The 24,046-nt window shown below is 39.2% G+C and overlaps 1 protein-coding gene across 2 annotated transcripts in view; it reads left to right on the top strand.

The window, feature by feature from the left end:
* PCCA (propionyl-CoA carboxylase subunit alpha) overlaps positions 1–24,046 on the top strand; it is a 359,511-nt gene that overhangs the window by 275,051 nt on the left and 60,414 nt on the right. For both annotated transcript variants that reach the window (XM_081214648.1, XM_081214649.1), the window contains one exon: positions 19,164–19,217. In XM_081214648.1, the coding sequence (XP_081070774.1) occupies positions 19,164–19,217 (54 nt within the window). The remainder of the gene's footprint in view (positions 1–19,163; positions 19,218–24,046) is intronic.

The following is a 24,046-nucleotide window of genomic DNA, read 5'->3' on the forward strand; positions in this document are numbered from 1 at the left end:
TTGTCTTTTTCTTACTGGTTCATAAATGTTCTTCATATTGTGTGTCCTGACCCTCTGTCAGTTATATGTGTTACAAACAACTTCTCCCAGTTTGTAGCTTGTATTTTTCCCTTTTTAATTTACACGAGTGAAGTTTTAAATCTGAGATTTCATATGAGAATTTTCAGTCTTTTCCTTTATGGTTTGTGTATTTTGTATTTGTTTAAACAATCCTCTTCTACTCTCAAGCTCATAAAGATACTTGGCTCTATTTTCTTTTAAACCTTTTATGTTGTGCTTTTTCATATTTAAACTGTTAATCCTTCTGGGATTGAATATTACATATGGTGTGAGTTAAGAAAGGTCCAGGTTTAGTTTTTAAAATATGGATAACCAGTTGCACCAGCACTACTTACAAACCTGCTTTTCTTTCCCTAACTAGTTTGCCACCTTCTCACCTTTCCAACCCCAAAATTCTTTAAAAGACTTATTGTTTCTGTGAAATATTTCTCAATTAATTGTAAACAAAAAGGTGACTTTTTCCTTAATATGAAGTTCTGGTCACTATATTTGCTTTCATGAGCTCTCTGTCGATTACTTTCATTTGTCATTTATCTCTGGGGAATCCCTAGCCACTTAAAGAGGGTGTGGGTGTGGGTGTGTGGGTGGGTGTTTTGCAGGACCAGGGTCTCAGATGATATTTGAGATACACCTTAGAAAAGCATGTTCATGAAATGGGAGGTAGATTGGGAATCATTCAAATAGGGAAGTAATGTGAGCTAAGCGTGGAAAACAGATTGGAGGAGCCAAGTTATGAATGGGAGGCTAAGGAGCCTATGCTTTTCAGTCACCAGTGGAGATGTTATTGAAACTTTTTGTAGAGGGAAGTAATGTCCATCAAAACGCTGTTGAGCCAAGAAAAAAAAATGCTGTTGTGGGAGGTTAGGGTGTCTTTATAATAAAAGAGGGGTTAAGGAATTGAAGGGGGATGTGGGAGAGGAGTTCATTTAGAAGATATTTCCTATTACTTCACTCATGAGGTAATGGACCCTAAACTGGGGTGCTGGCAGTGCACAGAAATGAGGGCGTTGGGTTTGGGAGAAGTTGCTGATTAAACTTGACACAATTTGTTGAATTCTCTGTGCGTACAGTGGGGTACCATAGCGACCTCAAAATTCTGTCTCCAACGAACACTGGTCCTCTGCTTTGACCATTAAAAATTTTTTTTCTAATAGGTTTTTATGGCCTTCCCTATCGTTGTTAGGTGGTTATCCTCTTAAAAGCAAGGTTTTGAAAGTGAACCCTGCATTCTGTGCTTTTACATACCAAGCCACCCATCATCTACCAATTTCTAAATGCAGGGAAAAAAGGATAGAAATTCAGAGTTCTATGCCAATCTGGGATTAAATCTGCTGCACTTTGATTTTTCTTCCTTCAACACTATTTTGAAACCATAACAGGATCTTTTAAATTGTGGTAAAATATACATAAATTAAAAAATACGAAATTTACCATTTTAACGAATTTTAGGTGTATAGTTCAGTGACATTAAGTACATTCACACTGTTGTGCAGCCATCACCCCTGTCCATCTCTAGAACTTTTTTGTCATCCCAAACTGGAACTCGGTTCCCATTTAACACTAACTCCGTATTCCCCCTTCCCAGCACTGCTTGGCAACTGTCCCTATGAATTTGACTACTCTAGGTACCTCATGTAAGTGGATTCATATAGTATTTATATGTTTGCGACTGGCTTATTTCACTTAACGTAATATCTTTAAGGTTTATCTGTGTTGTGGCATGTGTCAAAATTTCTTTCCTTTTATTTATCCATTCATCTGTTGATGGACATTTGGGTTGTTTCTACCTTTTGGCTGTTGTGACTAATGTTGCTATGAACATGGGTGTGCAAATACCTCTTCTAGTCCCTGCTTTTAGTTCTTTGGGGTGTATACACACAAGTGGAATTGCCAGATCATACAGTAATTCTAGTTTAATTTTTTGAAGAACCTCCATTTTGTTTTTAACAGCAGCTGCACCATTTTACATTCCTACCAGCAACACACAAGGATTCTAATTTCTCCACATTTTCACCAACACTTGATATTTTCTGGTTACTGCTCTCGTTTTTGTAGTAGCTAACCTAATGGATATGAAGTGGTATCTCATTGTGGAACAGGATTTTGTGGGATAGTTATTGAGAAAGCATTCAGGGTACTTCCCAATACTTGCCATTTCTTTATCAGTTTTACTGTGTAAAACTGATAAATGGAGCTTTTTTAGTGCCAATAGAAGCAACCTTCTTACAACTGTTCTTTCAAATTCATTCTCTCAACTTATTCTTTTTTTGCCGGGGGTGGGGGGAGTAGAATTGCCTTACAGTTCTTTCCTCCCCTGCATAAACTCATGTACAATTCTCACAGTTTGTAAACTTGCTACCAGGTAGTAAGCAAGTCATAGTCTATTTGGCAGAGAGTGTGTTTAAAAGTCTAGTTCATTGTAATGTCAAGACTGGTAAAACCTCTCCTGGTAAAAACTGGTAAAATTTCTCAGACTGAGAAATGTTTATAGGGAAGATGAGAGTGTTGCTTTCTTCTTTCTTGCTTTATATCCTCTTCCACTTCCCACCTGCTATCTGGGGTCTCTCCAGAGTTGCAGTATGGTGTAAGAATGAGTGGCACATGGCTGGAGGAGCTAGGTTGACCAGGGCAGATATAATCTGGTATTCATTCTTTTGGGGAATGACAGACGTCCAAAGCTGGCTGGTGTCTTCTAGGACATTTTTGTGGGTTTGGGAGAATTCCTCACCTGTAGAACCCTTAATGCCTGCTCTGTCTTTTCCTGATTCCTATTCCTCTTGATAGACAGGGTTTCCCATAATGACCCAGCCTGGGTCTCTTTTCCATGATCCACATCTGGGCCACAAGAAATAGTTATAAATCCTTGCCTCACCGAAGTCTTCTTTCTCTGTCACCAAAAGCATTGCTTATCTTCCCTAGGTGTCCCTCACAATCCAGGAGATACAGAAAATCAAATCATTCTCGTGAATTCCTTTCACTTGGCATAAAGTGTTCAACCTTGATTTCTTAGCTTAAGAATTCCACCTCCTCTAACTAGTTTTTAATGTCTTTCATATTCTCTTGCTGGTTTCATAGTTTCTTAGCATGTCCTAGTAGGTGGCTTGGTCTAGCATCTTACTTAAGGATATGTGGGTATTTAGTTCCTATTTAGTTTTATTGCTGAATCCCTGTGACTACATGGAAAGTAGCACTTAAAACCTTTATCTGATTAGGCAAAATTACTTGGGGAGGAAGCATTACCTTTGTTTTAGTAATTAGTTCCCTGTTTATCCAATCAGATTACATTTGTCTGTTCACTTTCCCGGTTTTCATTGGTAAACCTCATGAACTTAATATTATCCATTAATTTCTTTAAAAATAGATGGTATTTTGGCATGTACATTATTTGGATAATGAATTTTATAAATTACTAAATTCCTTTAATTGATGTAAATTACCTGTTTCAGTTTTTATTTGACCTTGAATTTCCACTGTCTTGCTGAGTTCCTGGCCCATGTGGAAGCTCAGTAACTGGATGAATGGCTAAGTGGGTGGATGAATGGATAGTCATCTTGCATTTTTGTAATCTCAGAAATAAATCTGCCTTATCTATACTTTCATTTTAAGATTTAGATTTTGTTTCTTCTAAGCCGTAGTCATACTAAGCTATGTTTATCAGATAGCCTTCCTAGCCATTTTATCAGTTCTCTTTAATTCCTGATTTTCCAACATTCACAAAATCCATGCTCTATTAGGTAACATGACTGGTTGATCTCTGCAGATACAGAATCACTGCAGCTCCTTTAAGAGCAAAGAGAGACAAGAGGGCTCCCAAGGACCTGCCCACAGAAGTCTCTTGCTTATGTAGACTCTTTCCAGTCAAGCACGTGGCTTTCGTGTTTGCCTTCATTTGCTGTGGGAGCACCTGAGCTGCTGAAGGCTAACAGTACCACGTATTGATAGGTATTGGTAGGTATTGAAAAGGGTCCACCTCAGGCTGTTCCTCATTTCCGCCTTCGCAAGGTGTGTGCACACCTTGTTTGCACTCTCTTTCCCCCAGTGGCACTGATTATTCACGGCTCAGTTGAGTCTACTTCACACCATCTCTTACTCCAGTATATGTGCGAGCTGCTTTACGTCTTTCTCTCTTCAAGAAAATCATGCTCTTGGACACAAATTCTAGTCATTATTAATAACTTTAAGTATAGAGCTAGTGATGTATTTATCTGACTGGGGGAAGAGGTCATATATTTTGAAATGAAATAATTTATAGTAAAGAGCTGGGGATATAAACCTTGAAAACTCTTGAAGATACTAAAAGGCCTTCTTTAGAATTTTTTTAAGTTTTTAATCTATTTCTTCATCGAACAATGAAACCATTTTCCCTCAAATATTATCATTCAAGGAAAATAAAATGATAGTATTTTATATTTATTTAATTTTTATTGTTGGTTATATACCAGCACATTCCTACTGCTTTCATTGCATATGTAGAGTCCCTCAGTAATGGCACTTACTAAATATGTCTTAATGGTATAATCTGAGAAACTAACAATCTTTTCTCATTCTTTTGTGGAAAGATATATTCTGATTTCCAAGTTACCAATTTAAAAAGTTGTGGAATGAAACAGATTGTCCAGTAGAAATCTAATATGAGCCATATTTGCAGTTTAAATTTCTTAGTAGCCACGTTAAGAAAGTAAGCACAAGTGAAGTTCATTTTTCTAATCCAGTTTATTTAACCCACTATATCCAAAATGTTAGCATTTCTACATGAAACACAAATTATTAGTGGGATACCGGAAATGAAACATACTCCTGACGCGTATATGACAACAATAACATAAGTAATGGAACGATTAAAGTGGAATGTACTAAAACAGTGAAGTTGTGTTTAAAAGGGAAAATATATCATACTACTTCTGTATTTAAAATTAAATAAAGTTATAAATTTAGTTTCTCAGTTGCACTAGTCACATTTCAAGTTCTTTAATGGCCATGTGTGGCTAGTTAGATAGCTCACAAACAGAGCCTTTTGTAAGTCAGACAGTGTTTACAGAAGAAAAAACACATTTTTGTAAAGGGCTCCCCCCATGTGTCAACCACAGTTTTGGTTTTTATCATTTAAAATTAGAAATAGATGAATTAAATTCATTTTAAAACAGAAGGTGAATTTCTCATCTAGGTGACAACCTTTTAAAATTTTAAGTTAGAAGCTTAACAAAAATTAGAACTATTTTTAAAAAGTGGAATGATTTCCTATCTGGAGCATGTAACTAAAGTGTTGAAACAAAACAAAAGGTTTTGCTGTTCTATATGTGTTAAGCTCACTGCTTTCTTAACACCGCCTTCTTCACACATCCAAGCACCTTCCGACTATGGAACGTGCTTGGATGAATAGAACTTTTTTATTATTCCTATGACTGTATTCCTGTGAAGTAAATTTTTTCTAACCTTGAAGAGACTCTTTAATTTTACTCTGAACAACTCAAATAGTTTTCGGTTTCTTACAATGTAATTTGTCTGCTGGGATTTAATATACTGTTTCTCGTTAGTGTTTTACGTGCTGGATTTTCATTTTGCATAGTCACGTTGTTTGAACATTTGCAAGCAGAGCCGACTAACTGCTGTTGGCCTGTTTCTTTGTGTGGCACGATTTCTTCTCTCCACCTGCTCACAGCAGGTTGTCCACAGGCCTGAAGAGTAGCTAAATACTTTTGAAAATATCTTGAGATCCTGCGAAGGTCTAACAATTTCCGCATTTGTGTGATGTGAAGCTATTCATGGTGTACCTTTGAAGGCTTTTTTCTTTTTATTTCTTATATTCTTGCTTAAATATTTTCAAGAGAAGATAAATTTATTATAAATAACAGTACAAAGCTGATTGCAGCACTATCGCATTCTGCATTGAATAGGTCATTGATATTCAACTAAGTGGAACTAATTTTCTGTGTTAAAGCAGACAAATTTGGAATAGTGTCACATGAATCTCATGTTATTTACTACAGAATACCAGATTAAATGGATTACTTGTGAATTGATTGCAGTGTTAAATAGATTATATAACATGATAACTTAAAATGCTCAGTGGGCCTTTGTAAAATAGAATATTACACAAGCACATGAATGTAATAGAAGAGATGTTATGTTTGTGGAATGTGTATCTGTGATATATTTGCAAATTCTTGTCCACACAGAATTTGAATAGATTTTAAAAATTTAACCTTGATTTTCTGTTTTTGAAAAAAATGAATGGATTTTTTCACCACTTCAGGAGAGAAGTTTAAAATGTTATTTTCTTTTTTCTGTTTTTCAGATTAAAATAACTCCCACAACTTCCGAGAACAAACTTTAGTTTTAATCCTAATAAATGTATGTGTATAGATGCTAAAATAAATGTTAATAATATTTTAATTAGAAAATTAAATGAAGCGACTTACATTTTTGCTTATACTTTGCCAGTACAAAAAAAAAAAAAAAAAGTGGATTTGGAAGTAATCATCTTAGTTTCCAGTCCCCAAATAAATGTATCCCCTGTTTTTTCGATGTTTCTCCTCACCCCCCCACCCCCTTAGCAGTAACTAGCTGTTTTGTCCTATATTCATGTGATTACCCTAGACTCATCAAAGGTAATAGGAAACCATCTATTTAGGATGTATAGGATATATAAATATATAACTTAGAAGAAGTAGAGGATGGTATTTTTTCCTAATGAAGTAGGAAATGAAAGAGTAATTATTAACCACTCCTTTTCACATTCCTGAAAACGTCAATTACAGTCACACATCTTAGAAACAAGCCCACCAGTAGAACAGAAATAACTCCTTTCACTATGCTCCAAAAAATTTAATCACTGTTGAACAGCTGGGATGTATTTACAACTGTACTTTAAAATATTAATTTTGATGCAAGTCTATCTGCGTTTGTGGTGTAGTCTAGAAGCTTAGCCATTTTCTTGTCTCTAGTGGCATGTGTTTTATGATTTGGAGTTGCTTTTAAAAATTTAATGGGAGAATGTCTTTCTGTATCCCCTCCCCACACACATATACTTTTTCTCTTCTACTCTCTGTTAACTAGAAAATTATGTTTTAGTAGCTGCCAGAAGAAGAGGATTTTGAATAGTATAAACACTGATTATGGAAAACATGGAAAATAATACAAGCAGCTGCACTGCAGTCTGATAAGACAAATCCCGTAGTAATGGCCTTTAAAACATATTATCAAGTTGGAAATCAGTGAGGGAAAAAAGAAAACTATTACCGTTTCTTCCCCATACTGTTCAGTGAGATTACTTTTAAAGGTGAAATTGCCTTTGATTTTATTATCTTAGGAAGATATTTTTGGAACATTTTAAAATTTTGTGAATGTTTTTGCTTTTTTTGAGTGAGCAATCTTGCTAATTTTGTATGAATTTGATTCTAACAAATGTTGACATTATTTTGTTAACAAAGTCTTCCTAAGTACTTTTTTCCTTAAAGAAAGAAAAAAAGGAGTATGTTTTGTAAATGTTGGAGCAGACTATCAGAATAAGAAAAGAAGGACATTGTAATTTAGCTGTGAAGTGCCACTTAAAATAGAAAAGGGGGTAAAATATTTTAGGACAGAATATGTTTCATGAAGATGAAAGTTTTCATTTTTATTTTATTTTGCTTTTTTCTCTTAGCTTACCAAGGGGCCAGTTCGTATTTGTTTTTGGCATACCTCAGATTCATTGTAGGCATTGAGTACTTTGTTCTTCGTGGATTCTAAAACTGAATTGTCTTAATCCTAGACTGTGGGAAAAGTGTGTATTCCTGTTTCCTGTGTAGAAGTAAATTCCAGTTTTGAATGAAATCTTATTTCCCTATTTTCTGTTACATCAGTCCTTATTGCTGAGATATGTCAGGTTTGGGTTCTTTCTTTCAGTGCACAAAAACAGACTGTGGTAGCTGTGGTGGGGGAATATCTGATACTCATTATGTACGTAATTTTAACCTTTAAATTGAATGCAAAGTTAAGGGTAACTTACTGGTACTTATATCTGTGGTTTCTGTATTCATTGTTACACTTTAATTGTATCTTTAATGTGAAAAAAAAGTTTCTAAACCTGTTTCCATTTTACATACTGCAGAATTACTTCTGTTTGCCTGAGAATCAGTCCAACCCACGTAGGGTAAGGAAAAGGAACTGTTATATTTTTTTAACGTCCCTTACATAGAAGGCAATTCTGATATGACCTAGGCAGTGTTCTAGACTCTGGAGATACAGCAATGACCAAGACTTACACTGCAGCAGGGGGATGTAGATACCAAACACTTGATGACCACGTTAAAAAGGTAACAGGATAATTCATAGAAGGCAATTAGGAGGAAGTAGCTTTAGGTAGGGTTAGGAAGTCCTCTCTGAATAATTAACATTGAGTTGCAACCTGTGAGGAGTAGGAGGAAGCCATGCAAAAATCTGGGGGAGGAAAGTCTCAAGTAGAAGGAATGGCACGTGCAAAGGCCCTGAGATAGGAACACGTTTGGTTTGTGTGGAAGCCAGGAGGAAGGCCAGTGCCTCCTTGAGTGGACACTCAAGGAGAGTGGACAAAGATAGGCCGGGACCAGGTCATATAGGCCAGAGAATTTGGTTTTTATTCGATTCCTATTGCGAAGCTTTTGAAGGGTTAGAGTAGAAGAATGGTATGATGTGATTTAAAGTTACTGCTGTGAGGAGGGATGGACCATAGGGGACCAGTGGTGGAGACAGGGAAGTCCCTTGTGTGATCATTGCAGTCATCCACACGAGAGGTGCTGATGATGGTTTAGACAAGGAGCCGGCCAGACCCAGCCCACTGCCAGTCTTTGTACTGCTCACAAGTTGACTGGTTTTTTAAAGTTTGCAAGCATTACATTTTAAATGGTTGGAAAAAATTAAAAGAAGAAGAATGTTTCATGACACATGAAAAGTATATGAGATTCAAATTTCAGGTCCGTAAATGGAGTTTTACCAGAACACAGCCGCATTTATTCATTTTCATCTGTCCGTGGCTGCTTTTGGAGTTGTTATTTTACATAGAAGCTTAATGCCCTGATTTGCCCCTATCACACAGCAGTTCAGTAGCTTAGGAGTTTGTTGAGATTTTTTTTTGACGCAGGACCAAGATTGAAATTTTTCTGAACAAAAAAGAACTGTCCTCAACCACTATTACGGAACGTCAAACATTGAATGGCTTTGAAAATTAGCTTGTGTTGCAGACTTGATAATGTTTCTTAATGAAGTCAACCGGAAATTGCAAGGCAAAACAGCATTTACATGCAAGATGCATACTGTGGTAAAGTCATTTTGACAAATAATGTTTGAGTTGCAACTGATGGCAAGCTGCTTTTTTACTTCCTAGGCTGTCAAAAGATTAAAGCAAGAAGTGGACTACAGTTCCAGCAGCATTTTTACAAAAGCAAAAGAAATTTCCATATTTCAAAATCTGTATAACTGTGCAATTGAGGATCTTCCACTCAACCTTCAACTGGAAGTGATTAAACTACAATATGTTATGCTAAAGGCAAATATCAAGAGAAGAATCTAGCAAAATCTGGCCCTTCGGGGAAAAAAAATGACCAACCCTTGGCTTAGACTAAGATGGTAGCAATGGAGATGGCTTGAAGTGAACTAATTTCGTTGCAGGAAGGGGACCCCTTCCAGGGCCCGAGAGCGGGCTCTTGTCTAACACCCGGAAATGAATTGTCCGAGGAGACACACGTGCTGACAAAGCAAGAGACTTTATGGGGATGGGGCGCCTGGGCAGAGAGCAGGAGGGTGAGGGAGCCCAGGAGAACTGCTCTGGCACGTGGCTCGCGGTCTCGGGTTTTATGGTCATGGGGTTAGTTTCCGGGTTGTCTCTGGCCAATCACTCTGACTCAGGGTCCTTCCTGGTGGCGTGAGCGTCACTCAGCCAATATGGATTCCAGCGAGGAGGATTCTGGGAGGTTGGTAGGACATAGGGACTGGCGTCTCCTCTCTCCTCTTGACCTTTCCTGAATTCTTCTGGTTGGTGGTAGTTTGTCAGTTCCATATTTCTTACCAGGACCTTCTGTTGTAAGATAACTCATGCAAGTGGTTACTATCTTGCCTGGCCAGGGCAGGGAGTTTTGGTCAGTGGTTCCCCTAACAACTTGACATATATTTTTGAGGGAAGGCAGAAAAGAATGGCAGGTGGATTAGATACTGGGTATGAAGGAAGTTAAAGAATTAAAGGTGAGTGAATGATGGTGATATTTACTGAGATGGGAAGGCTAGGGGAGAAGCAGGTTTCGGGAGGCAGATCAAGAATTCTGTTTGGACTTGGTAGGTTTAATATGTGCATTAGATATCCGAGTGTTGATGTCCAGTTAATAGTTGACTATACGAGTCTTGAACTCAGAAGACAAATGGGAGTTGAAAACATAAATTTGATAGTCATATTCATGTAGATTTTCTCTTTAAGCATGGGTCTGCCACATAGAAAAGGTTAAAGTTGGACCCTTATCTTAAACTAGATACAGAAATTAACTCAAAGTGGATTAAAGACCTAAACGTAACACCTAAAACTATAAAACTTCTAAAAGAAAATGTAAGCAAAAAGCTTCATGACTTTGGACTTGACAGCGATTTCTTGGATATAACACCAAAATCATAGGCACAAAAGCAAACATAGACAAATTGGACTACATCAAACTTAAAAACTTTGTGTATCAAAGGACACAACAGAGTGAAGAGGCATCCTGTGAAATGGGAGAAATATTTGGAAGTCATACATCTAACAAGGGGTTAATATCCAGAATATATAAAGAACTCTTGTACCTTAACAACAAAAAATGAAATAACCTGATTAAAAAGTGGACAAAGGCCTTGAATAGACATTTCTCCAATGATGGTACACAAATGGGCAGCACGCATATGAAAAGATGCTTGACATCACTAATCAAAAGAGAAGTGCAAGTCAAAACCACAGTGAGATATCACCTCATACCCGTTAGGATGGGTACTATCAAAAAAAAAAAAAGAAAGAAAATAACAAGTGTTGGTGAGAATGTGGAAAAACTGGAACCTGTGTGCCCTTTTGGTAGAATTACAAAATGGTGCACCTGCTATGGAGAACAGTATGGAGGGTCCTCAAAAAATCAAGAATAGGGCTTCCATGGTGGTTCAGTGGTTAACAATCTGCCTGCCAATGCAGGGAACACAGATTTGGGCCCTGGTACAGGAAGATCCCACATGCCGCGGAGCAACTAAGCCCGTGAGCCACAACTACTGAGCCTGCACTCTAGAGCCCGCAAGCCGCAACTACTGAAGCCCACGCACTTAGAGCCTGTGCTCTGCAACAAGAGAAGCCACCGCAGTGAGAAGCTGGCGCACCACAATGAAGAGTAGCCCCCGCTCGCCGCAACTAGAGAAAAGCCCGCGCGCAGCAACAAAGACCCAATGCAGCAAAAAAAAAAAAAAAAAAAAATCAAGAATAGTACTACCTTATGATCCAGCACTCCCACTTCTAGATATTGCAATATATGTCCAAAAGAATTAAAAGTAGGGTCTTGAAGAGATATTTGTGCACCCATGTTCATTGCAGCACTATTCACAGGAGCCAAGCAACCAAAATGTCCATTGATGGATGGATGAGTAAACAAACTGTGGTACATACATGCAGTGAAATATTATTCAGCCGTAAAAAGGCAAGAAATCCTGTCACATGCTACAACATGGATGAACCTTGAGGACATTATGCTAAGTGAAATAAGCCAGTCCCCGAAAGACAAATACTATATGAATCCACTTGTATGAGGTATCTAAAGCACCTACTAAAGTCGTCGAATTAATAGAAATAGAAAGTAGAATGGTAGTGACTAGGGCCTTGGGGGAGGGGAAGGAGGGGTGTTTTTGTTCAGTGGGTGTGGAGTTTCAGATCTGCAAGATGAAGAAAGTTCTGGAGATCTATTTCACAGCAATGTAAGTACACGTAACAGTACTGAACGATATACTTAAAATGGTTAAAGTGGTAAAGTTTGTTATTTTTTAACACAATAAAAGTTCCATTAATTGAAAATCGTAAGAGCCAAAGCAATTTTTAAAAAGAAACACAAAGTTGGAGGATTTATACCACCTGATTTCAAGACTATGAAACAGCAGTATCAAGACTGTGTGGTATTGTCAGGTAGACATGCGGATCAGCCGAACAGCAGAGAGTCTAGAATAAGATCCAGATAAGAATGGTCAGTTGGTTTTTGGCAAAAGCACCAAGGAATTCAGTAGAAAATTCTCTCAAACAAATGGTGCTGGAAGAACTAAATATCCATTTGGGGAAAAGAGGAACACATTTATTAGCAGGACGGTGGTTGCCTCTAGGCAGGGACCGGGGTTGGCCTGCAAAAGAGTAGGAAGCATCTTTTGGAGGTGATGGAAATGTTCTGTATCTTGATTGTGGTGGTGGTTTTGTACAGCCATCAAAAGTCATAGAATTCTATACTTTAAATAGAATGCTGGGGTTTTGGTATATAAATTAGACTTCCATGAAGTACACTTTTTAAAAGTAAGTATCAGGGGAGGGAGGAAGAAGCATGGATCTGGATGAGAGCACACAGAGGAAGAACATAGATGGAAAGAGAAGAGGTTAAATGGTTAAAGTGGTAACGTGGTAAAGGACCCTGAGGCCTGGGTCCTGGGGCGCTCCAGCAGTTAGAAATTGAATGCAGAGGCAAAGCTGGCAAACGAGGCTAAGAAAGAGCTGCCAAGGAGGCGGGAGAAGAACACGGCGCATGAGATGTCCATGAAGCCTGTGAAAGAGGTGTTTGGGAAAGGGCATTGTCACCCGTCTATAGTGTAGGTGAATAAGATGACAGAGCTGACCAGTAGATACGGCAAGATGGAAATTGTAGATGACCTTGACAAGAATGACTACAGATAATTAGCAGGGACAAAAGCCAGATGGGTGTAGGTTTAAACGTGAATGAAAAGTGAAGAAGTGGAGACCGTGAAGATAGACAGCTTTTCAAGGTATCTTGCTTCGAAGGAGCAGAAATGGCTGGCTTGAGAGAAATGTCTGTGGAAACTTTTTTTATTCTTTGTTTTGTTTATTGAAGAAACTGAGTCATTTGCCCTGTGGAGTTGTGTGTTGCCAGGACGTAGCTGATGGCATCCCAGTAGTGTCGTTCAACATGTGCTTTCTCCTCTGTTTCCTGTAGTCTGATACTTGGAGCTTAAAGATGTAATCAGATTCAGGTGCCATTATCTTCGGCAGGACTGAACCATGAGTGGTATGGAGTGCCTCCAGAAGAGGCCATACTGTTGGGTCCTCCTGTTGATTTTCAAGTTTAGGTCAATACATTCATTAAGGTTTACAAAATGATCATATTCTAATTTTGCCATTCTTTCTCGTCATTTATTACCTGGAACAATTCTTTAAAGAGAAACTCCACCTCAGCTACTTCTTAGGTTACCCAGGAGTCTTTGCCTAGGAAAGATAAAATTAATGTTTGATCCTCTCCTTTTATTTACCAGTTCTCAAAGAGTGGCTTCCCTGTCGTTCTTCAAAAGTGACTCAGTTGGGGTGTTGTTTTTGCGTTTGGTCTCCATTTTGAACTCACCAGGTTTAAACATACTTGATATGTTTTATTCCATTGCAGTTAACATCCTTATTGATTGTTAAATTATCCCATCTTTGGCCAGAGGGAGTTTCTTTAGGTTGGTTCCTGAGTCTTTTTGACCTGACCACTGTCTTTGATAGCTCCCTTGCTTTCTGATATGACAAGATAGAGAAGCCTCATTTCTGCCCCAGACCTGGGTTCAGCCATTTTTCCAAGAAGCCTTGATTTCTTTGAGGCGGAAATGGTATTTGTAGATAACAGTTGGGGTGCTGGGGGTGCTTGTTGCTGTGAGGCCTTTTCATTGTCTCTGGGGAGGGTTCAGACACTATGCCACCACTGTCATCTTACCAGAATCCAGTAGCCTCACTTTTCTTTCTTTTTTTTTTTTTTTTTGGTACGCGGGCCTCTCACTGTTGTGGCCTGTCCCGTTGCAGAGCACAGGCTCCGGACGCACAGGCTCAGCGGCCATGGCTCACGGGCCCAGCCGCTCCGTGGCATGTGGGATCTTCCCAGACCAGGGCACGAACCCGTGTCCCCTGCATCGACAGGCGGACTCTCAACCACTGCGCCACCAGGGAAGCCCTAGCCTCACTTTGCAATGAGAAGTTTTCTCATTCTGAAGAATTGCTGTGATTGGGTCCACTGCTGTCGTATAAAGGTGATTGACTCTGCTGAGTCTTTACTGGGAAATACGGCCTGGACCCTGTGGCTCTCCTGCGACAGGCTTCTGAGGAGGGAACGTTTAACCACTGCTGGGATGAGGTCCTGGTCTGGTGGTCACGGGGATGCTTCAGCGGAGGTTTCCTCCTCACTACTCTGAAAACCTCAGCAGCGTAGAATTCACCAGGTTGTTGGGCTGCCTACCCACAATCTAAATTGTTCTGCACTGTTCCTTTCCCTGATTTCTTGACAGCTACACTACTAATTCTCCCCCAGCTAAAACTTCTGCTAGGCAAAGAGTGAGAAATAAGAAAGTCACTCTTATCTTTCATAATATGGAAAACTTAAGAATTCTTGGTGAAGACTGACCTTACATTTCCATTTCTGCAGCACTGACTTACATGTTTGTGGGATTAAGGAGGAAGTACAAGGAATGGTCCTTGCCCTTAAGGAACTCACCATCTAATTGATGACCTAGTCTAAGACAGTGTAGAGATGCTCTATCCTGTACAGTCAAAGTACTTGGGTTGGGATTTTTGCTCTCCCCCTGCGAGGTAGGCAAATTGCATTTCACATTCCTGCACCTTTAGTTTCCTCATAAACAAAATGTAGATCTTCAGATCTGTTTGCCCTCCAAATTCTAAAGTTCTGTTACTGAATCAGGTTTAGTTCTACTGTTGTGTTTGCTTAGTCCTTGAGCCCTCCTCCCTGAGTGATTGCAGTAGCATTTCCTTGTCCTCCCAGTCCAGTCCCTCCCACATTTCTGTATAGCTTCAACCTTAACTCAGGCCGTCAGTCCTTCTAAAACATAAACACGTCACTCCCCATTCTTAACTATAAGAACTTTGTAAAGTTGGCACTCCCTCTGGGCAAGATGTGACCTGGCTCTGTAATTACTTCTCAGTTTCCTTTCTTGCTACTTCCCTCCATCAGCCAAACCTATCTCTGGCCATGCTGAACTACTTACCATTCCTTAAACTCACTATGCATTTTCTTAATCTGAAATTTGCACAAACTGTCCCATCAGACCTAAAGTTTCTCTTTTACTTCCCATTTGGAGAATTCCCGCTCATTTTTTAATACCCATCTCTTCTGTTTACCTCACATCTTCCTTAATCTTTCTGGACATTTAGCTGGTCTGGCCTCTTATCCTGTAACACTGTACATTTTGTACTATGGATTTATCATATTGAATTATAACTTATTTTAGAATTCTGTTCTTTCCTTTGGTCTCCTGAAAGGTGGGTCTTAGTTCAGCTAGCAGTGCTCAATACATAGCTGTTGGACAGATGGTTGGCTAGCTGGATGACTTAAAGTACAAGTGCCAGCATCAGAACCTAGGATTCAAGCCTCAGTTGTTAATCTCTTCCCCACTGAGGGGAAGAGATTTTATTCCATCCTGTGTTATATCTCTTTTTGCCTTATTAAGTTATACATGTCCATAATAGGAATAACAGATAGGCTAAAATGAAAAGTCAACCAGTATCTTCCAGAAATAACAGTTAACTGTTTAATGTGCATTATTTATTCTAGAGTTTTATCTATAATGTATAGAATTTTTAAACAAGATTTATTCTGAACATATTGTTCTTTTTGCATTTAGAAGTATACAATACACATTTTTCATGTCGCTAAAATTTTTAAATGGCTATATGGGTATACCATAATTTATTTAACTGATTTCTTTTCTTCATCATTTATTTACTTTTTAAAAAATATTTGTTTACTTATTGGCTGTGCCGGGCCTTAGTTGCAGCATGTGCAATCTTCGTTGCCATGTGCAGGATCTTTTTTTGTTGTGGCATGCAGGATCTAGTTCTCTGACCAGGGATCGAACCCGTGCCCCCTGCATTGGGAGTGAGGATTAACCCACTTAACAGCTGGACCACCAGGGAAGTCCCACTTTTCTTCATCATTTAGATTGCTTGAAATTTTTAGATTCTGTAAACTACACTGTGATGACATTTTCATAGCTTTATTTTTCTGCCCACTCATGACTTTTTTCCTTAAGATAAATTCTTAGAAGTGAAATTATTGGATAAAAATACTGACTCTGAATTTTCTACTCTATACCACACCACCTTGAGTATGCCAGTCAGGTTACTCAAGTCACTTGGCAGTATTTGCAGGTAGGGGTAAACATTTTGGTATCATTGTGCATTAAACTGCTTTTCTTCTTATTGATTTGACTTCCCTCAGTCAAGGAACCAGGGGTTCAGCCTGAATTCTAGAGGTTTAGTCTGGGTTCTGTGACTTTAGTGATCATAAAGATCAGAGTTGGTAAACCTCCACTTCTTTAAAAGGAATACAGTTAGAATACGTCTAGAATTAGTTCATGGCATGCAGTAGAGTGGAGACTACTAATACTTTCTCCAGGGCTACATCAGAGAACTTACAAAAAAAAATCATAGCTGCTTCGTTAGAACTGCTTGATTTATCTGTGTAGTCTTTGAAGCCACTGAGCCCTCTCTGATTAGCACAGGAGAGGAAGAATTTTGAAGAACAGGTTAGGAATAACGAGAACAATTTTATAAGTGAGAATTATCTGAAAAAGTATAATTTACTTCCAGTGTACTATTTAATCATCCTTTTTTTTTTTTTTTTTTTTTTTTTTTTTTTTTGCGGTACGCGGCCCTCTCACTGCTGTGGCCTCTCCCGTTGCGGAGCACAGGCTCCGGACACGCAGGCTCAGCAGCCATGGCTCACGTGCCCAGCCGCTCCGCGGCATGTGGGATCTTCCCGGACCGGGGCACGAACCTGTGTCCCCTGCATCGGTAGGCGGACTCCCAACCACTGCGCCACCAGGGAAGCCCTAATCATCCATTTTTAGTAAAGTAAAATTCAAACAAGGAAGATATGCATAAATAATATTGTATTCACTTTTAACATAATTTATTTACAAATAAATGCATAACACAGAGGTTCTTTCTTTCTTTTTTTTTTTTTTTTTTTTTTTTTTTTGCGGTACGCGGGCCTCTCACCGTTGTGGCCTCTCCCGTTGCGGAGCACAGGCTCCGGATGCACAGGCTCAGCAGCCATGGCTCACGGGCCCAGCCGCTCCGCGGCATGTGGGATCTTCCCAGACCGGGGCACGAACCCGTGTCCCCTGCATTGGCAGGCGGACTCTCAACCACTGCGCCACCAGGGAAGCCCGAGGTTATTTCTTTTTTTTACTACTCTCTGGACATAGAAGAATTGCATTGTTCTTACTGTTTTTTGTTTGTTTGTTTTTTTGTGGTAGGCGGGCCTCTCCCGTTGTGGAGCACAGGCTCCGGACGCGCAGGCTCAGCGGCCATGGCTCACGGGCCCAGCCGCTCCGTGGCATATGGGATCTTCCCGGACTGGGGCACGAACCCATGTCCCCTGCATCGGCAGGTGGACTCTCAACCACTGCGCCATCAGGGAAGCCCCTTATTGTTATTTTAAACAAATGCTAACTCATTTTTATAACAACTTTATTGAGATATAATTCACATATCATACAATTCACCCAAAGTGTACAATTCAGTGTTTTTTAGTCTCTTCACAGAGTTGTGCAGTCATCACCACAGTCAATTTTAGAACATTTTCATGCCCCCCAAAAGAAACCTCATACGAATTAGCAAATCATTCCCCATATCCTCCCAACCGTCCTTTCCCCAATCAACCACCATTCAAATCCTTCCCTTCCCTCCCCTCCCCTCCCCGAGTCCTAACCACTGGACCACCAGGCAGTTCCCCCACTGATGTCTTTTATCCAGGCACCAGGTCTAGCTTTTCCCTGAGCAACCTGAAAAAGGCTTAGGGCATCTTCTCTTCCCTGGACAACTTAAATGCATCCATGGGAACTTACCTGCTGGTCCAGTGGTTGAGAATCGGCCTTCCAATACAGGGGACTCGGGTTCGATCCCTCGTCGGGCAACTAAGATCCCACATGCCGCGGAGCAACTAAGCCCATGTGCCACAACTACTGAGCCTGCGCTCTAGAGCCCGTGAGCCAGAGCTGCTGAGCCTGCGTGCCACAACTACTTAAGCCCACGCACCTAGAGCCCAAGCTCCACAACAAGAGAAGCCACCACAATGGGAAGCCTGCGCACCACAACGAAGAGTAGCCCCCGCTCGCTGCAACTAGAGAAAGCCATGTGTAGCAATGAAGACCCAACACAGCCAAACGTTTAAAAAAAAAAAAAAAATGCATCCATGGAATCCACTACCTTTTCTAACCGTTCTGAACTTGGCATTGGCAGTCTCTCCCACCCGGCCTCCTGCTCTAGAGTTAGGAACATGTTTATTTTTTTAGTAGGACACACCAGAGTTTATGTACACCTTCATTACTTCCATTCCTTAATTGCCAACAGGCCCATGAAGCTCCAACTTTCAATTTTTATTCCCCCTAACTCTTTGGGTCATCAGAAAATTCTTCTAGTCCTTTCTTTGACAAAGTGATATAAAGTAATCTATACTGGTGAAAAGATGTGTTATATGGTATATTCTTAGGCAGCAGACTAAAAATACCTGTAGCCTGTGCTAGCTGGGGCCTGAGGAGTTATTGACAACCTGGAAATCTTCCAGGTGGCTGAGAGTTTTCCTGCAAAGAAGAGCCAAACTACAGCAGTCTACTTCCTGTCCCTATGGATTTGCCTCTTCTGGACATTTCATGTTAAATGGAATCATATAATATGTGCTCCTTTGTGACTGACTTCTGTTGTAGCATGTATCAGTACCTCGTTCCTTTTTATGGCCAAATAATATTCCATTGTATGAATATACCATATTTTGTTTATCCATTTATCAGTTGATGGACATTTGGGTTATTCAGCTATTAGGAATAATGCTGCTCTGAACATTCATGTACATGTTTTTGTATGGATGAAAATTCATTTTATACCTCTCTTTTTTTTCCCCCAGTGTCTTTCTCGAGAAGCAGGTGGCAACATGAGCATTCAGTTTCTTGGTACTGTGGTAAGTCTGAAAGAATTATTATTTTGTATATTCTCTTAATTTACAGAGAGAAAACGTGATTGACTAGTAGTTATAGCCCATGTGTTTGAACTTGGCTTCATCATGGGTTTGTTTTGCCGTTAAATGAGATGTCTTTGTATAAGAAATGGGTTCTTTAATGCGTGGGAAAAGATTCCATGATAGAGTAATTTTAGCTATTTCTTATGAGAGACAAAATGGTTTTTTAAATTATCTGTAGTTTGTTGAGTCTTTTAAGTACTTTTTTCACTGGGGACTTTCTCCCCATTTTTAATAAAAATAAGAACATATTTTAAAAAGATGCTTTTGAAAATAGTGACCTTGGGAATTCCCTGGCAGTCCAGTGGTTAAGACTCTGTGCTCTCACTGCCGAGGGCCGGGGTGCCATCCCTCTTCAGGGAACTAAGATCCCTATTTAACTCTACCTGGTGAAAATAAATTTAATTTATAGTTATTATTTTTACTTATAGGTTTATAATGATCATATTAGTAGTATTAGTTATAATTTTCAAAATAATTTGTTGAAAAAGGTACCTTATTGTTTTAATTAGCCTTTCTCTGCTTATTGCTATATTTGAATATTTCTCCATGTATTCACTTGCTAGGTATCATTTATAATCTGTAAAATGTCTGTTCATGTCCTTTGGGTACCTTGTTCAGGTTGTAAATTCACACTGGGTATTTCTGTTAGGTCCGTGTGTTGAGAATATCAGAGGACAGACCTGTGGCTTAGATCAAAAGAAGAGTGATTTTGCAGCTATTGAGATAGGAAGGATATTAGTACTAATGTGCATTTACTGTGTGCTTTGTATATGTATAGAGGTGTAGTAAAGTTTACATATTCAAGTATATGTATAGGCACCTGCCTGACGTGATGTAAACTTTTAGTATTGCTCCTAAGACTTGTGGTTATCCTTGTTTTTCTGATTAATAAGTACTACACATGCTTATTTTTTTAATTAGAAAATTTAAATATTATTTAAATGCATGTCATAAAAAATTGTATTAGGGTTCTCCAAAGAAACAGAACCAACATGATGTGTGTGTGTGTTATATTTTTATGTATTACAGAGAGAGAGATTGATTGAGTGAGTGATTGATTTTAAGCAGTTGGTTCACGAGATTGTGGATGCAAGTCCAAAACCTGCAGGGTAGACCAGGGGAGAGTTGCAGTTCAAGTCCAAAGTCAGTGTGCTTGAAGGATTCCCTCTTGCTTGGGAGCTCAGTCCTTTTTCTTCAACTGAGTGAATGAGCCCACCGATATTATTAGAGGGTCATCTGCTTTACTCAAAGTCTACTGATTTAAGTGTTAATCTCATCTAAAAAAATACCTTCGTAGAAACATCTAGAATAATGTTTGGCCAAATATTTGAATACTGTTGCCTAGCCAAGTTGACACATAAAATTAACCATCACGGAAGTATTCATTTTATTCCCTAGAGGTATTTAAGTTTTTAACAATAGACATATGCTTCCAGAAATAGATTTATACATCTTTTCATGCAAGAATAAATTGTGGATATCTTTCTAAGTCATTACATAAAGATCCATGTCATTCTTTTTCACAGCTACCTGGAATTATATTACGTGAAGGTTTTTCTGTACCTCTGTGCTCATGCTAGAAAGGGCACTTAGGCTGTCTCTGCTGCTTGATATCTCTCCTTGGATTCCAATAGATTTCTCAGGGCTCAGATACTGAAAACTGACTTCTTGATAGCCACAACCTGCAAAGAAACCAAACCAACATAAAGTTTCTCCAGGCAGTTTTTCCTGTCTCAGAAAATGGCAGCTTAAGCTAAAACCTTGTCTTTTCCTTGATTCCCCTCTTTCGTCCACCACTCCCACTGCCCTCCATCCTGACCACAGTCTTCCTCATCTCCTGTCCAGATTCTTGCAGCAGCCAGTCTTCCCACCTCCACCCCTGCTCCCTGCTTTATCATTAATATAGCAGTTAAAGTGATCCTTCTAAAATATACATCAACTCAGCCGACCTTGTTGCTCTTCTTCAAACGTGTCGGGCACAGGCGCCAGGGCCTCGTCATTTGCCTCACTCATGGCCTCACTCATGGCCTCATCCAAGCCTCATTACCTCCCAAAGGTGGCACCTCCAGATACCATCATATTGGGGATTGTAGTTCAACATATGAATTTGGGGGGGACACAAACATTTAGTTCACAGTATACACTTAGTTGGTAGAGCTACATACCCCAGAACTTTTCCAGGATGTCTGTGCCTATTTCAGATAGTAAATTGTCTGGGTTTGTTTTGTTTGCATGGTTTTTGGTGAAGCTGTCAGCTTGTGTATGTCAGATAGTATAAGCTCACAGAGAAGTGGAAAAGGTCCAGTATTTTATGTAACCCGACTTCCTTACTTGAACTGTGCTTCACAATAAGGAAGAATATATTGTTATGACTTGAAGAATGCAGAAGTTACTGTTTTATTCCAAATCTTGTATTGCAATCAGTTTATATTTAATTTTTTTAAAGTTCCATTATCTTTAAAACGCCGTAATATTAAGACAAACGTATATCTTAGTAAGACGGAATTTTTTTTCTTGTGAAAACAATACGTATTGCCCGAAAGAGAGAATAAGCTTAGCCTACACTGAGCAGCTTCTTCATAGCTGTGCTTTTGGCATTTACCCAAGGACTCTTGAGGAGCTATCAAATTATACGTCTTTGAAGCTTAGCCAGAGATCTTAATGAAACCAAACCATGCTGAAGTTCTTAAGGCTAGTTTAAATCTCAGATTGTACATTTTAAATTAAGTTTTTATTGATAATAAATATGCTTTATTTCTTATTAGCCTTGAAAGCTTGAGTAACAATACCTGTAGAATAAACATGTTTTACAAAGATTTACCATGAAGAATGGTATTAATACGACCCTTGTTACACTAGCACAATAAGATTTCAAAGTAAGCATTCACGAAGTAACAGCGATTAATGACAACCATCGAAAACAATTTTGAACTCCATCAGTTTAACTCAGGAGGGTAAACTTAATATAATAATTCATCTGGTTGAATTGTATCAGCTTAGCAGGGAAGTATGTAAATACGTGACCCTTACCTAGTTTCTAAGTGGATGCTGTGCTGATAGATTTATCAGTTCCATTAAAGAACTTTGGGGAGCTTCGGAATTTCAGCAATTGTTCCCTTGGAGGCTGAAAACCCAACCTGATCTCATACTGGGACCATTCTGGTCTGCATATTTCCATAATTTGCCTTTGCTACTAATATGACAGCAAGACACAAATAACTGTTTCTAATAATATCAGATGGAGTTGTGGAGGACAGCATTTTAATGTAGTGAAAGACCTCCCCCTGGGGTTGTTATTGCCACTGTAGAACAGCAGCTACACAGTTGCAACTGTAGTCTCTTAATTGATTTGTTTAATTAGCAAGAGCTGAAGCTTGGGCTGAATCTTGTCATCTGATATCATAGGACCCCAAATCTGCATCATTCATATATATAGATATAGGAACACCATCAAAAAGTTTTACTTTTTCCGCAAACTCACTTATGGATATGGAATCTTAATAGAGTAAACTCCCACTTGTTTAAAATCCAAATAATTGGAAAATGAACTAGGTTTATTATTGTTTTTCTTTACCAGTACTCTTTAGAGAAGTAAATTATGTCATGCGTTTTTGCTTATTATTGTCTTCGAAAAATAAACATCCAGAGAACTTCTTTGGTCTTCTGTACCTTATAAATCCCTCTCTTTACATGTCTGACTCATCTCTAGTCTTCATTTGCCTTTTTCTCCCTTCTCTGTTCCATCCCTTTCTCTGTATCCCTGGGGTTTCAGGAGGGGCACGATGGCTTATTGGGATTTCTTGCATGGTGGTCCCGTGTCCTAGCCTTTGCAGCTACCCGGAGGCCTATTTCCCTGTGTGCTTACCCCTCCGCAGGACATCTGACTGAATTAACCCTGGAACTTGCCCCACTTAACCCAAGCTGCACTGGTCCCAATTTCCTTGGATGGGGAAAAGAGAGGGGACTGGGAAGTGTCTAGCATAGAACCCCAGGGCCTTCATCAGACAGCCACGTCCACCCTGTATACACAGGGCTCCATCCCCACTGGGTCAAGCTGTCCTTATTCCTGACCCTCTTCCCCTCCAGCCATAGAAAGCAGGTGGTGGCCACAGGCTAGACGTTTTGTGGAGGGTTGATGAAGTCTCTCTAGTTGTTTTTTTAATGCATTTTATAATGCTAAGAAGAAAACAAATCTGTAGCATCCCATCCAGCATTTCCCTCCAATATTCAAAATTTCAGCTAAAAATATGGGTAAAATAAGATTTTATGAGATGGGCTCTATATGCAATCTTAATCTTGAATATTGTTTTCGTGGTAACATATGTTCTGTGTATCCTGTGACCAACTTAAGCATTAACTTTTAGACTAGTAAGTTTACTTTCTAGCCTTTTGAAATAGGCTGAATATAATTTGAAAGTGCAGTTGTTAATATCCCATTGTGTGATGCATTTTGAATACAAATTTAAAAGAAATTGTGGACTGCCTGCTCCGCTACATGCTAGGAAGTGTGACAGATGAATATGACTTGGCCTCTGTTCTTCAATAGCACACTGGCTGCAGGGAAACACAGACAAACCAGTATCATGAGTACACGGTAAATGCTGAGATGGGTTATACAGAGGCTAATGTGCTGACAGAGAAAATTATAGATCTCTTAGCTTTACTTTCTCCCTTCTGATAGAAAAGCTATTTGTATCAGTAGATAAAGTATAGACCATAGGGCATAGCTCTTTGAATAAGAATCTACATTTCATATCCTGTTAGTCATT

This window comes from Mesoplodon bidens (genome assembly GCF_964165515.1).
Source record: "Mesoplodon bidens genome assembly, chromosome: 17".
Taxonomy (NCBI): domain Eukaryota; kingdom Metazoa; phylum Chordata; class Mammalia; order Artiodactyla; family Ziphiidae; genus Mesoplodon; species Mesoplodon bidens.